This window comes from Typha latifolia, chromosome 5 (genome assembly GCF_019914945.1).
Source record: "Typha latifolia isolate L0001 chromosome 5, TyphaL0001v2, whole genome shotgun sequence".
Lineage (NCBI taxonomy): Eukaryota > Viridiplantae > Streptophyta > Magnoliopsida > Poales > Typhaceae > Typha > Typha latifolia.
In genome coordinates, this window is record NC_133090.1 from 11,134,876 (window position 1) to 11,149,588 (window position 14,713).

General features: G+C 39.2%; 2 protein-coding genes across 5 annotated transcripts; both read left to right on the top strand.

Annotated features, from left to right (window-relative positions):
• Positions 1–224: 224 nt before the first annotated feature.
• LOC140788736 (uncharacterized) lies at positions 225–4,865 on the top strand. Of its 4 annotated transcripts, none has more exons than XM_073138147.1 (4): positions 225–3,425; positions 3,583–3,680; positions 4,295–4,385; positions 4,486–4,865. In XM_073138147.1, the coding sequence occupies exon 1, from the start codon at positions 454–456 to the stop codon at positions 3,220–3,222; it is 2,769 nt and encodes a 922-aa protein (XP_072994248.1). In that variant the 5' UTR covers positions 225–453; the 3' UTR covers positions 3,223–3,425; positions 3,583–3,680; positions 4,295–4,385; positions 4,486–4,865. The 4 variants fall into 4 exon arrangements, with proteins under 4 accessions (XP_072994248.1, XP_072994249.1, XP_072994247.1 ...); XM_073138148.1 differs by having other exon boundaries at positions 3,639–3,680; XM_073138146.1 differs by lacking the exon at positions 3,583–3,680.
• A 461-nt stretch (positions 4,866–5,326) lies between these two features.
• Positions 5,327–5,869, top strand: LOC140789142 (pectinesterase 1-like). The gene has a single exon (XM_073138749.1). The coding sequence runs from the start codon at positions 5,327–5,329 to the stop codon at positions 5,867–5,869; it is 543 nt and encodes a 180-aa protein (XP_072994850.1).
• The last annotated feature ends 8,844 nt before the right edge of the window (positions 5,870–14,713 follow it).

Below are 14,713 nucleotides of genomic sequence, written 5' to 3' on the forward strand. Positions count from 1 at the left end.
CTTTTTCTAGTAAATGATAATAATTTTTTGTTTATTATTAGTGTAGCAAGTGGCGCTCAGGCTTGACCTCAATCCGATTGTTTCGGGGAACAAAAAGAAATTATTCGGAGCAATGTCTCGGGCGTACTTAAAATTGGTTTAATCAAGAGTGCAGAGAGCTTTTTAGTGAAATAAAATATTGTTTGGAATTTTTATTTTTCTATTCGTTATCGAACTGAATTTTTCGATGTCTATGGACTACGGCACCCCCGCCCATCTGGAAACAAACGGGGTTGCACGATGATTTCGACCAGGGTTTAGGGTTTCGCCCTCCCTCTCTCGACTTCGTGAAAGAATCACCAATTTTTTCTACATAAATTCGCAAATTTAGACTCCAATTCCAGACCATCCCACGTATTCCTAGGATTTCCCCACCTCCGCTGTTTCCGATTTCTAGTGCTTGATTGACTCCTTATGGCAATGGTGGCAAAGATCCGATATTTGTCCTCCCGCTCGAAAGCTCTAGCTTGCGTGTCTACTATCGGGTGCACAAGGTGGAATCCTTGTCCTCGGTTCCTTTGTCGCTCTACATGGGAGAGGAATCGCGTGATCGATCAAAAAGATGCGACCTTTGCGCAAATATGTAGGAATTTCTCCTCGGAAAGGCCTCCGGATCCGGTCGGAGACAATCATAGCGAGAGGATAGCAAAGGACGGCTTAAAAGCTAATGTTGATGAAGTTTGCCGCATTATAGATTGCGTCGGCCCTTGGGGGCCAGAGATGGAAAGATCTCTTTCTTTGCTCCAGCAAAAGCCCAGCTCGGAGATCGTTGTTGGCGTCTTGAGGCGACTTAAAGATTTGATTTTGGCTGTGAATTACTTCCGATGGGTAGAAAATATCAGAGGCGAGCCGCATACTCCTGAAGCATACAATTCGCTCCTTATGTTGATTGCTAGCTGTAGAAAGTATGAGATTTTGGAGAAGCTCTTGGAGGAAATGAGCCTCCTTGGACATGGGTTATCGCCCAATGTGTGCATTGAATTAGTAGGAAGTTTTATCAAGTCTAGGAGATTGAAGGAAGCTGCTGATGTGATACAGATGATGCGGAAGTTTAAGTTCCGCCCGGCCTTCTCAGCATACACGACTCTGATCGGTGCCCTTGCGGATGCACATGAACCCGACTTAGCTCTAACCATGTTTCATCAGATGCAGGAGATTGGTTACGAAGTTAATGTTCATCTGTTCACGACACTGGTGCGGGTGTTTGCAAGAGAGGGAAGACTTGACGCGGCTCTCTCTTTGTTGGATGAGATGAAGAGCAACTCGTTCAATGCAGACATCGTGTTGTATAATGTCTGTATCGATTGTTTCGGCAAGGTGGGTAAGGTGGATATGGCCTGGAAGTTCTTTCACGAGTTAAAAGCTCAAGGCTTGAGGCCGGACGATGTGTCCTACACTAGCATGATTTGGGTTCTCTGCAGAGCAGAGAAATTGAGAGAAGCGGAGGAGCTGTTTAAGCAGATGGAGCAAGATAGGAGTGTTCCTTGTGCGTATGCTTATAATACGATGATTCTGGGGTATGGTTCTGCAGGACGCTTTGGTGATGCTTACCAGCTACTGGAGAGGCTAAGAGAGAAGGGATGCATTCCATGTGTTGTTGCATATAATTCCATTCTCACTTGCCTTGGGAAGAAAGGGAGAGTGGATGAGGCTCTTAATGTGTTTGAGGATATGAAAAAGGATGCTGAGCCAAACCTCTCGACCTATAACATCATAATTGATATGCTTTGTATCACAGGGAGACTTGAGGAAGCTTACAAGATGCAAGATGACATGGAGAAAGCTGGCTTGTTTCCCAATCTGTTGACTGTTAACATTATGGTTGATAGGCTATGTAAGGCAAAGAAGCTTGATGAAGCCTACAAAATATTTGAAGGCATAAGTCAGAAAGGCTGCACACCGGATGCGGTGACATATTGTTCTCTTATTGATGGATTGGGCAAGAAGGGCAAGGTTGATGAGGCTTATAGTCTGTTCGAGAGGATGTTGGATGCAGGGCACAAATCTAATGCTGTTGTGTATACATCTCTGATCAGAAGCTTCTTCCTGCATGGAAGAAAAGAAGATGGACACAAAATCTTCAAAGAGATGAATCGTCGAGGGTGCGCCCCTGATCTCACACTTCTCAACACATACATGGATTGTGTTTTCAAGGCAGGTGAAATTGAAAAGGGCCGTGCCCTGTTTGAGGATATCAAATCTCGTGGGCTTTCCCCTGATATTCGAAGCTATTCCATACTGATCCATGGTCTGACAAAAGCTGGCCATGCTAGAGAAACCTACAAATTGTTTTACTCCATGAAAGAACAAGGTCTTGTACTTGATACCCGTGCTTACAACACTGTTATTGATGGGTTCTGCAAGTCAGGTAAGGTGGACAAAGCATATCAGCTTCTTGAGGAGATGAATACGAAGGGCCTGCCACCTACTGTCTCTACATATGGAACTGTCATTGATGGACTTGCAAAGATTGACAGGCTAGATGAGGCTTATATGCTATTTGAAGAAGCAAAATCAAAAGGAGTGGAAATAAATGTCGTTTTGTACAGCAGTCTTATCGATGGGTTTGGCAAGGTAGGCAGAATAGATGAAGCATATTTAGTTATGGAAGAGATGATGCAGAAGGGTTTAACTCCTAATGTATACACATGGAATAGCCTGATTGATGCTCTGATAAAAGCAGAAGAGATTAATGAAGCCCTTGTCTGTTTTCAGTCGATGAAAGAAATGAAATGTGCTCCCAACACCTATACTTACAGCATCCTTATAAATGGTCTTTGTCGAGTGCAGAAATATAACAAAGCTTTTGTATTCTGGCAAGAAATGCAGAAACAGGGTTTGATTCCCAGTGTGGTCACATACACAACCATGATCCAAGGGCTTGCAAAGGTTGGGAATATAGCAGAGGCTAGCAGCCTTTTTGAGAAGTTCAAGGCAAGTGGTGGTTCCCCTGATGCGGTTAGCTTTAATGCTCTTATAGAAGGCATGAGCAATGCCAACAGAGCAATCGATGCATATAGGTTATTTGAGGAAACACGGCTAAGGGGGTGCAGAATCAATGCCAAAACTTGTATTATTCTTCTAGATGCTTTGCATAAAGCTGAGTGTCTCGAGCAAGCTGCAATTGTTGGTGCTGTCCTGAGGGAGATGGCAAAGTCCCAACATGCTTCTAGATCTTTGTAGAATATAGAGAGTGGATCGTCTTTGTATATTTACATCGGGAGCTTTATCATCCATAGTCGATCTTGAGTTGATTTCAAGAGCTGTGCTTCTCCATTTGTTTTCCCTTTCAGACAATCTGACAGGCATGACAAGGTTCAATGCTATTGTGATCGATTGTCAATGGCAGTTCGTCAGAAGGATGCAGCTCTTCTGTCATGAAAAGGGTACTTCACTGGATCACTACATTATTGAATGTCTACTAGCATTATATACCATAAAGTTCATTTCTTTGCTACTAACTTCAGTGGAGTTCTTGATTAATGATTGCATAACAAAGATGAACTACTGTTCAATGCTTTTTTTTTTTTGTTATGAGAGAAGTGGAAACTTAACGGTGTCCCAGTTAAACTGAATGACCATTCAAGGTTTTATCGCAGAATCACATTTCTAAGATCGGAGTCTACAATTATTTCATTTAGGTATATGTCTATCTCTTCTTTTAGTTGAATAAACAACATAGTCCAAATAATTTTTCAAATGATTATTTAACTATGCTGGTTATCCAATGATTCCTGCAAATAACTTACTCATGGCAAGTTCTTTATCAAATAGTTGTTCCTAACTAAGATGTACAAGCAGTTTTACAGTTGATTATAAATTATCGTCATTCTTTTCTGTGTGTCTGCATGTTATAGACAATGCCTAATTACTATATGTGGCACTTCGACTTTTAAGCATATGGTTTGCAAATATTATCATACACAGATTATCTGGATGAATTCCTCTATTCCTGTAATGAAGCATGTTGGTAACTTTTTTAGGAAATAGAAGTCCAGGCATCAGATGTTTGCATCTTATTTATCTGTAACTGGAAGACATCCATATAGCGCAGATAAAAGGCACCAGAAATTGAGCTAATAAGGTCAACTGTTTAGAAAACAAATTCAGTGAATGAACCTTCTGGTTTTGCTTCTGGGAATCAAAATATGTTAGCAAATATACATGCATAAACAGGTTTCCAAACAAATATATAATTGTTCTATCTATTTTTTGCTTTGAGATTGATGAATATTAAGCACTATTGGCTTGACAGGATGAGGTGCTCTGTGAAGTTGATGCCAACCTACAGAACTAGATGATTGCTGAGAGGAAAAGAGGACATGCATCATTGTCAAAAACACAAGGCCTGTATTATGATTCATTTACATCTCGGTCTTCACTTTCTCTTTTGTCTTCTTTTCTATGTGAATTACACACATAGTTGTAATAGTAGCAGAACTGCAGGTTCGAGGAAAGATGTCATAGTTACATTTGTGCTGCTGGTGTCCGGATACATGCGCCCACCTCAACTAGGTTTGCCTGATGTTGGTGATGATGCAATCCAGCAGGGCCTCACCTAGTCTGTGTCCTCCCGCCTGAACTTAGCTCATGATGTTGCATACCGGCATGATTCTCATCAAGTTGATATATTGCATACGTGCTTAATTCTCATAGATAGTCTGCATATTGCACACCGGCATGACAGTCTTTGATCTACTAATATCTGCAGTATACCTTTTCAGGAGTGTTACATCTTGAAATTTCTTATTCATTTGTTTTAGTACTCTAGTATTCAAGTTTTGGTGCTAGTTTTCTGTTATAAATATGTGACATTTTCTCTCTTATGCTATTTGTCCTTGTCTCTGTCACATATTGTAGCAAATGCTCAAAACCGTCGTTGAATGCAAGTTGAATGGCCCTTATCCAGTCAAAGGAATCTGAATGAAGCTTCAATTAACGGAAGGTTGTCTCTTTGCTGATTCCGATTAATAGCTTCTTAACAGGGCTTTGCTTTTAATAGAAAGGTTTGGCCCAGCTTGAATTTAGCTAGCATGCAAACTCTCCCATATTTTGGGCCTCAAAGCTGAAGTTTAATACCCACTGACCGAGTCTCTTGTTTTATCTCCTCCATCCATGCAATCCCATGCAACACCAATCTCTCTCCACCACATCCTCTCATTGTATCGCAACGTTAAACGTAGACCAAACAATCTTCCTATATAAACATGTACGTGAACTCCTCCCTATGCATACATCTAAAAGAGAATAACTCCCATCGAGATCTCTCACTTATTATATAACAAAGATGGCATATTTTCACCCTCTCCTCATCCTTTGCCTCTCCCTAGCCACTCAATCCTTCGCCCACACGCCCCCGCCGGCCGTACCCTGTCCGGTCTCTTTGCCTGAGGCATGCAAATACACATCCCACGTCGACCGCTGCGTCCAATCCCTCACGGGAAAGCACGAGAGCCAGGGCGCCGACCTGCACGGCGTCGTCGCCATGTCCTTTAAGGTGGCAGTGGAGGTCGGCACCGGCGTCGCCGCCGACATCTCAAAAACCTTGAACACGGGCGTCAAAGACAAGGCCCTCTGGCAGTGTCTTAGTGCCTGCTCCAGTGGCTTCGAGAATGCCATCAAGAAGCTCGACGTATCCATGGCGGGAATGGACAGGAAGGCCATGGCAGACACCATGGGTTGGATGATGACGGTCGTCGCAGACACCGAGAAGTGCTGCGGGGGCTGCAAGCATTTTGAAGGGGAGGTGAAAGAGCAGCTGATGGGGATGATGGGGAAATTTGGGAAGCAATGCAGTATTACATTGGATCTCGCCAAAGCCTTCCCTTGATTTTCGTCGAAAAGGAGTGTGTTGTTGACTTTCTCCGATTTGCCACCAAAGAATAAGACGTTACGTTTTTTTTTATTTCTTTTTTGTTTATGTACCAAGTTACTTAATATTGTAATAAAACCACAAAGTAATTTACAACCATTAATACTTTTTTCCTCTTCACATCGATGCGTGTTTTTAGGGTTGCCTTCGGTGAAGTTCTCTATTTCTACATTATATTTTCATTTTAGAATGTAAAAAATGACAAATATCACTTCATATAATTTTCATATATTTTATTACCAAAATCTTCTTTTATTATTCATCAGTAACAGTGCAAATGCTCTTTCTTTTCTAAAATAATTTTATCTAACAATCCCGCCACATGCCTTCCGTAAGGGTTTTTCACCGTGAGTCGTGTGGGGATTAGGAGTCCAACAACATACCATAAAAAATGGAGAAGACCCAAAAAAATAATGAAAGCAAAATGCGGCTTTCAAAGTAGTAGCCCTAGAAAAAAATTATAATATTGTACCATGCAAACCCTAACACTCACTATGAATGCCACAAACCCAGGCGACTAGCCCCATTGCTGCCACTTCCCCCTTTCCACCACCTCTCAAACTCTCTCATTCTCTCTCTCAAACTCTCTTATTCTCTCTCTCAAATTTTCTTATTCTCACTCCCACACTCTCTCTAGTATCACCACGAGCTATAGACCGTAGGGAAGAGCTGTCGCCGACTCTCCCTTGTTGGCAAACTTCCCTCCCTCTTCTTTTATATCTATTACTCTCTAACATTCTCGTTCTCCCTCGTTATCAAACTAGGGTCGTTGAAGAACCGAGTTGCTTACAAGAGGCCGACCGTTAAGTAACCACCAACGGTCGTTCCCTCCCCTAAAGCCTAACTCCCTCTCCCTCTTTTCTTTTAGAGTGATATTTTTACCCTTGTTATTACTATAAGCATATAACTTTGTACTTGACTTATTATGTATATACTTCCCTCCCTCTTCCTTTATATCTCTTACTCTCTGACCTTCTCGTTCTCTCTCATTATCAAATTAGGGATCGTTGAAGAACCGAGTTGCTTGCAAGAAGTTGACTGCAGAGTGACCACTAGCGGCCGTTCCCTCTCCCTAAGGCCTAACACCCTCTCCCTCTTTTCTTTTAGAGTGTGACTTTGTACTTGCCTTATTATGTATATATAACTATTATATATATGTAACCGTGAGACTATAAGAGTATAGACAATTTTAAAAGAGTACATTCTAAACGTAAGATACAACAAGAAAATAATATAAACCCCTTATAAAAATAGTAAAAAAAGCATTAAAGGAAAGGGATCTAATACCCTATAAGGTAAACTACTGCCAAGTATCTTGCTATGGTGTCAATCAATATGCATCATATATCAACACTAAATGAGCTTAACACTCAACAAGTTGCACTATCACTAGTCTAATATTATAGATAACAATACACACAAAGATGGAGAATGCGTGCATAATTATGCAACTAATCATCATGAACATAAAATGAGACATGCATGTCATGTGTGGCGCACCTCCTACACAAACCCTTGGCCATCAACACTCATGCTCAACAATCATAAAGACCCCAAAAGAAGAGTAGACCCTAGCGGTAGAATCATTTGCTCATCACTCAACGAACAGCATGACCAGTCGTCCGTCACCGCAAACTAGGACCTCAATTGTAACAACCCAACCTTAAAAAAAATTAATTAATTTTGGGCACGACGTGGCCGGCCTCGTGCCCACGCAAGCTGCTCATGCAGCTTGTGTGGTAGGGCGCAACGCGCCCACTGCCGCAGCCAACCGGCTGCGGCCAGATGGCCGCGGCAATCCCCGGCGCCGCAACAACCCCTCCTCCACCGCCTTCCCTCTCTCTCTTTAAATCTCTCTCTCTCTATCGCTATCTCTCTCTCTCTATCACTCTCTCACTCTACTCTCTCTCTCTACTCTCTCTTGCACTCTTTCCTCTCCTCGTTGCCGACGTCGGCCCGCCGCCACCCCCCGAAACCGCCACCGCCGGTGAGATCCCTCATTCCCCATCTCTTTCCTTTTCTTCCTCTCTCTCTCTCTCTCTTTCTTGCCCGAGCTCGGGCTCGTCGGAGCCGAGCCGCCGGCGAGAGGCTGGCCAGCAACGACCGGTTCCCTCCCCGCCGGCCTGGGTCCGCAACCCCCCTCCCTCACCTTCTCTCTTTCTTTTCTTCCTCTTCTCTTCTTCTTCTTCTTCTTCTTCTTCTTCTTCTTCTTCTTTCTTTCTTTCTTTCTTTTTCCCCTTCTTCCTCAGCTTCTTCTCTTTCTTTCTACACAGTGCTCAGTGCTGGGCCGAGCCTAGCACTGATGGCAGAATTAATTAATTTATTTATTTATTTATTTATTTATATTATTTATTTAGGTATTTTTTGTAGCACTCAAACCCTAAACATGTGCATGGCATGAGCTTAGATGACACGTGCATGGTACTTGACTGTTTGGTTAGTTAGTGATAAATAAATAAACTTGTATCAACATCATAATTTTATCCACAACATCTAAACTAAAAATAACTTAAGTCTAACTGTCAACAGCATACAGATAACCCTACTTGTGCCCCACACAGGCCACAACACATCATCAAGAGTTTTTCATAATTATATATACACAATGGTGGTATATATATAATTATACAAGTACAAAGTCACCTGTTAAAATATAAGATAAGGATACATACACACTTTGGAGGATGTCTACTAATATATCAGACAAGATAATTTATCTAGCATATAACACTAACCACACTCTACTCCTCACCGGCAAGGCCTCTAAGGGAGTATCATGCTCCACTCGTTCACCTGGGTTATTGGAAAGGAGAAAATAATGAGAGTCATGAGCTAAAGGCTCAGTGAATAGACCTTGCTCCGAATCAGTGAAGCCAAATAGAGAGTAATTTTTGTACTGGATAATATAAATCAGAAAAAACATCATGTCATGAATAAGTATATGAATGCATCCTCAATAATATATAAGTGAAAAATAGATAACATGTCATAACTGATAAAAAAATACATAATCCTCGACACTAAATAAATATGTCGCCACGTCATACGATCATCATAACTCTCTCTCAAATATGACGCATGGTGCATGCCGACCATGACGATGTTATGACATCAAATGCAACTATATATGATGAATATTGACCACTCAATAATCAGGTAATCAGATGATAATGAAATCATATGTATTTCTTAACATCACGATCATCACTGACATCTCGGTATAATATCATCATACTAGACCACTATGCATAGTCAGCACCCGGTACCCGGTCTCAATATCATGTCCGAAGGCTTAGAGCATACTCCGCCACCCGCAAGAGTATCTCAAATATAACCATACCATGTCACCCGCTAAGGTATCAATATCCATCTAGACCGGGCACCCCCATAGTTGATAGAAACATCGTGAGGATAACTCGCACACAAACTAACGACCTCAGACGCAAGGCCAATAGGATCGCGACTATGTCGAGCGACCAATCATCTCCAGGCACGCCCTAACCCTCGCGCCCACTCAGGTATTATCACGCTTTCTATCAATTATTCTATCAATCACATTTCATATTTTTCTTCTAAATGACAGATCATATGCATATATCCAAAAGACGATAATAAGTCAATACATAATAGAAATTTAGGTGGAATAGGAATCAAGAGAAAATGATGCAATGTAGTCTCTAACTATATCACAACACATGCATACTGTGCTAATCTATTACATACATACTCATGCTACGAGATCAACTCGGTATATAATTATAGAAGTAGAATCATCTCTATATATATATCACTAATGTACTCATATTCCATATCAGCATAATCAAATGTATGATAAAATATGCTCGACTATAATCATCTCTAGATAAAATCATATAATAATGCTGGAGGTCAAAACATGCATGTACATAATATATAATATAATCTAATTTGAGAAAGGCGTCTAGGGGATAAGACTACTGCAAATATTAAACAACCACTCGTTCACGTTGTTACGACAATTATCAAGCCTCGATAGCTAGGTCCACAGGGTCTAGAACAAAAGGGTCGGGATCTGAAATTATTTATAACAAATAATGTTAGTCTTTCTATTCATTAAAATTAACACAATAAAAAGATAGTTTCTTGTTGTAATTATGTACTCTTCATTTCTATATTTTTTTGTTATTTATTAACCATAATTATATTATTTAATAGTGTATTTAAAACATAATTATCTATCTATTATTCTCCTTGATAATTAAGAAATTAAGAATTAAGTTACTATAAATAATTACGTAAGAATATACGTACATAACCCTAATAATTATTATTACTTACCTAGGATTAAAATAGTAATTTATATTGCAGGTCTTTTGCTAAACATGATATAATTAGAATTATATACTAACTATGATATAATTATATTTAATTTATATAAATTAAATATATTAAATTAACTAAACTAATCGAATAATTAATAACATAATCAAATATAATTAGAAATAAATAATGTGCATATATATATATATATATATATTTATATTTATATATATATAAATTAATAATACATAGTGTTTGGCCGAGCCCAGCACCACTTGCAGGGTGCAATCCGAGCGAAAAGAAGGGAAGAAGGAGGAGGAGGAGGAGGAGAAGAAGAAGAAGAAGAAGAAGAAAGAAGAAGAAGAAGAAGAGGGTTGGGCCGTGGGGAGGGGTGCGCCACCGGTGGCCACTCAACAACGGCTCTCGCCGACGGCTCAATCCTCCGGCGGCCCCGAGAGGAAGCCGATAAAGAGAGAAAGAGAGATAGAGAGAGAGAGAGAGAAAGAGAATGAGGGAGGCTCACCGATGTTAGTGGAGGTGGCGGCGGCAGCGATAGGCCGACGGAGTGTCGGCGATAGCGAGTAGAGAGAGAGAGAAAGAGTGTTTGAGAGAAAGAGTCCGAGAGAGAGAGAGAGAGAGAGAGAGAGAGAGAGAGAGAGAGAGAGAGAGAGAGAGAGAGAGAGAGAGAGAGAGAGAGGAAGAAAAGGAAGAGAGGTGGTGGGGAAGGAGGCTACGGAGGCGGCGACGGGGGCCCACCGCGCCAGCTGGCTCGGCTAAGTTGGCCGAGCCGGCGCTTGGGGCGCCCTTCCCAGCTACCACTGCATGGCACGAGCCGTCGTGCCATGCAGTGAAGGAATTTTTTTTTTTTGTTGTTACAGTTTTCTTCTTAATTAATGCAAATAGATTATTTAGACATTAACTATTTTAATAATATTATATATTCTTCAATATAATTTTATTAATGATAATTTTTATAATTAATGATTAATTAGGTATAAATATAGGTAATACTTATATTTATTTATTTATTTATATGTCTATTAGATTAATAGATAGATTTATAAATTATAATTATTAGATTTATATTCTAATGCCCTTATCATATATATTTTAAGTATTTCTATTAATTTTTTTATATATGATTATTCTGCAATAAATAAAATACTAAGCTAATTTAGTTATTTATTTATTATTTTATCGAGTAAAGACTACATTGTCCCTAATTAATCAAGATAGTGTATGAATTATAAAATTAATTATAATTAGACCTTGTCTATACTTATAGTTATTTAACCTTTTATTTTATTTTATTTTATAATTATATATTTAGAAATACTCTCATATAAAAGGAAACATACCTCTTCTCCTTACGTTATAACTAACATTTTACGATAATAATATAATTATAGTATTTGAATCATATCTATAATATAGACCTAGTTATGTAATTAAAAATAAAGAGAAGTAATTCTAAACCTAATAAACATTTATATTCTAATTGAATTTATTCTAATTAGATAAACGACTAACATCATACTACTTAAATATTTTCAGATCCCGAACCCCCTTATGTGAGACCCTGTGGACCCTAACGATGAGTTGATGCTTGACTGACGGACGTGAGAGATATGTGGTTTGTGTCTTCTGATCAGACTATGAGTATTTTTATCCCCTAAATGCCTTTCTCAAATTAGGATATATTATATCTTATTTACACGCATGTTTTGGCCTCCAGCATGATTATATGACTTTATATAGAGATGATTTCTGTCAAGCATATTTTATAATGCATTTGATTAGGCTGATCTGCGATATGAGTACATTGGTGATATATAGAGATGATTATACTATTATGGTTTTATGTCGGGATGATCTCTATCATGAGTATGCATGTGATAGACTAGCGAAAATATACATGTGTTAGATACATGGCTAGAGTCGGCATTGCATCATTTTTCTCTTAGCTTCTTTACCACTTAATTTCTGAGTTGCATGATCTGTTGCAATACCGGATATATGCATATAATTTATCATGTATAGAAAATCATAAAAGTATATGTTATATGATGTGATGTGATATGATGTGATAGTTAGAACGATATCTGGTCCGAACTGGTACTAGACATATTCTTAGCATATGACAGAGTATGGTGATTAACTGATGGTTGTACTCTTAGCGTATGAGAGAGTACAACTATCATTGAGATACCTTTAGCATATGGTAAGGTATGATTTATCTAAAGAGATATTCTTAGTATATGACAGGATATGCTCTGAGCTTGTGACATGATGTGTATTGAGTTTGGAGCCGGGTACCATAGTCCAGCATGGTGGATGATATTCAGAGTTAAGATGGATGATTGTGATAGTGAGAGATATGTGGATTATATTTGCCTTTGACATATACAATTATCTGGTGGTTGGCATGCATCATGCATCATCATTGATGTGACTAGTATCATTAGATCATAATTGTTATACATGATATATTATTATATTCAGTGATGTTATATGGTAATTTCATCATGTGATATATTTTTGGTTAAAGATATAATATGCTTATTCATGAGAATTGATTCCATTCATATAGATGTCATTGAGGATACATATATACATGCTCATACATGGTGTTAGTACATGATTTACTCTTTGTTTGGTTTCATTGATTCGGGGTAAGTTCTGTTCACTGAGCTTTTTACTCATGACTATCCTTATTTCTTTTCTAACCCCACAGATATTATGGTATATGATACCAACTTGAGTTATCCTGATGAGATATTTTAGAGCAAAGATGAGGTGAGCTATAGATGATAGTCTATATAGAAATTAAGTTGTACTAGTATTTGATATTTGTACTCTTTTGTATTAGACGATGATTTGTATAATACAGGTAGAATCATGGCGTACTGTTGTATTAGTTATTTTAGTTGTATCTTGATAGTTTATTGTGGCCTGTGTGGGTCCTGCCATATTACGTAGTGGTCTAGTGTATATCATTGTGGACTTAGATATTCATATGTTAACAAGTTTATTTGGTTAATAGTATAATTTATTTAGTGGTGAATTATGTGATCATGGATAGGTTAGCATGTTTTATTTGATGATGTCATGATTACATGTGCACAGGAGAGCATCTGTGCGTGACGGGTTCCGCCCGATTTGTCGTGTGCGCCGCGCGTACCGTGTGGGCGCATGGGCGTGCCCGTGCCGGGTAGGCGTGCCCATGCCGGGTGGGCATTACATCAATCATAAGCTCAACACATGAGTCAAAATCACACATCGACACTGCTCTATGAGCTCTTGGTTCATTTGCACCACTGTACGATAAATCATGAGATGTTGCTCAACGATGTTCTCACCTTATGTCATTGAATACCACTTGGTCTACATTACCTTACTCTTTTTGCTATCTCTTAGATACTCTAAAAGGTTAACTCTCGTCAATCGAAGGAGAATCGCTCATCCCCTAGTGAAACGACTACTTGATTGTTTGAGATTTATAAACTAAGACCTCAAACACGAGCCCTACTATATAATAATATAAATATTTTTCGCTCCTAACTCTAACAAAGGGAGGTGTCGGGTACTGTAGAGCCATAAAGTTCATTCCTTTTATGATTATACTGTGTGCTAGTGGCATGATAAGATGAAACACGACTAGCAAAATATAATAGTTAGGAGGGTTAGCATGTCTAAGCATGTTAATGAAGCATAATAATCAAAACAATAGTGGTTGTGTTAAACAAAATATTAAACAAACATGTATCAGTATGGTAAATAGACTATGTCAAAATATTATTTAAATTATAAAACATCACATCAAGTGATAATAATAATAAGGGTTGATAAGTCACTTGATTGTATTCGCTAAAATTTCTTGACAATAAGTAATGTCACGGTAATCCCGACTGCTTCGGAGCAAGAACTGATCCTAGAGAGCTCTCGATAAAATACAAGGTCGGCACCTATATCTTTGTCACATATTGTAGCAAATGCTTAAAACCCTCGATGAATGCAAGTTGAATGGCCCTTATCCAGTCAGCAATCTGAACGAAGCTTCAATTAACGGAAGGTTGTCTCTTTGCTGATTCCGATTAATAGCTTCTTACCAGGGCTTTGCTTTTAGTAGAAAGGTTTGGCTCAGCTTGAATTTAGCTAGCATGCAAACTCTCCCATATTTTGGGTCTCAAAGCTGAAGTTTAATACCCACTGACCGAGTCTCTTGTTTTATCTCCTCCATCCATGCAATCCCATGCAACACCAATCTCTCTCCACCACATCCTCTCATTGTATCGCAACGTTAAACGTAGACCAAACAATCTTCCTATATAAACATGTACGTGAACTCCTCCCTATGCATACATCTAAAAGAGAATAACTCCCATCGAGATCTCTCACTTATTATATAACAAAGATGGCATATTTTCACCCTCTCCTCATCCTTTGCCTCTCCCTAGCCACTCAATCCTTCGCCCACACGCCCCCGCCGGCCGTACCCTGTCC

Coding starts and splice junctions, on each gene's coding strand:
- LOC140789142 (XM_073138749.1), top strand. CDS start 5,327: ATGGCATATTTTCACCCTCTCCTCATCCTTTGCCTCTCCCTAGCCACT.
- LOC140788736 (XM_073138147.1), top strand. CDS start 454: ATGGCAATGGTGGCAAAGATCCGATATTTGTCCTCCCGCTCGAAAGCT.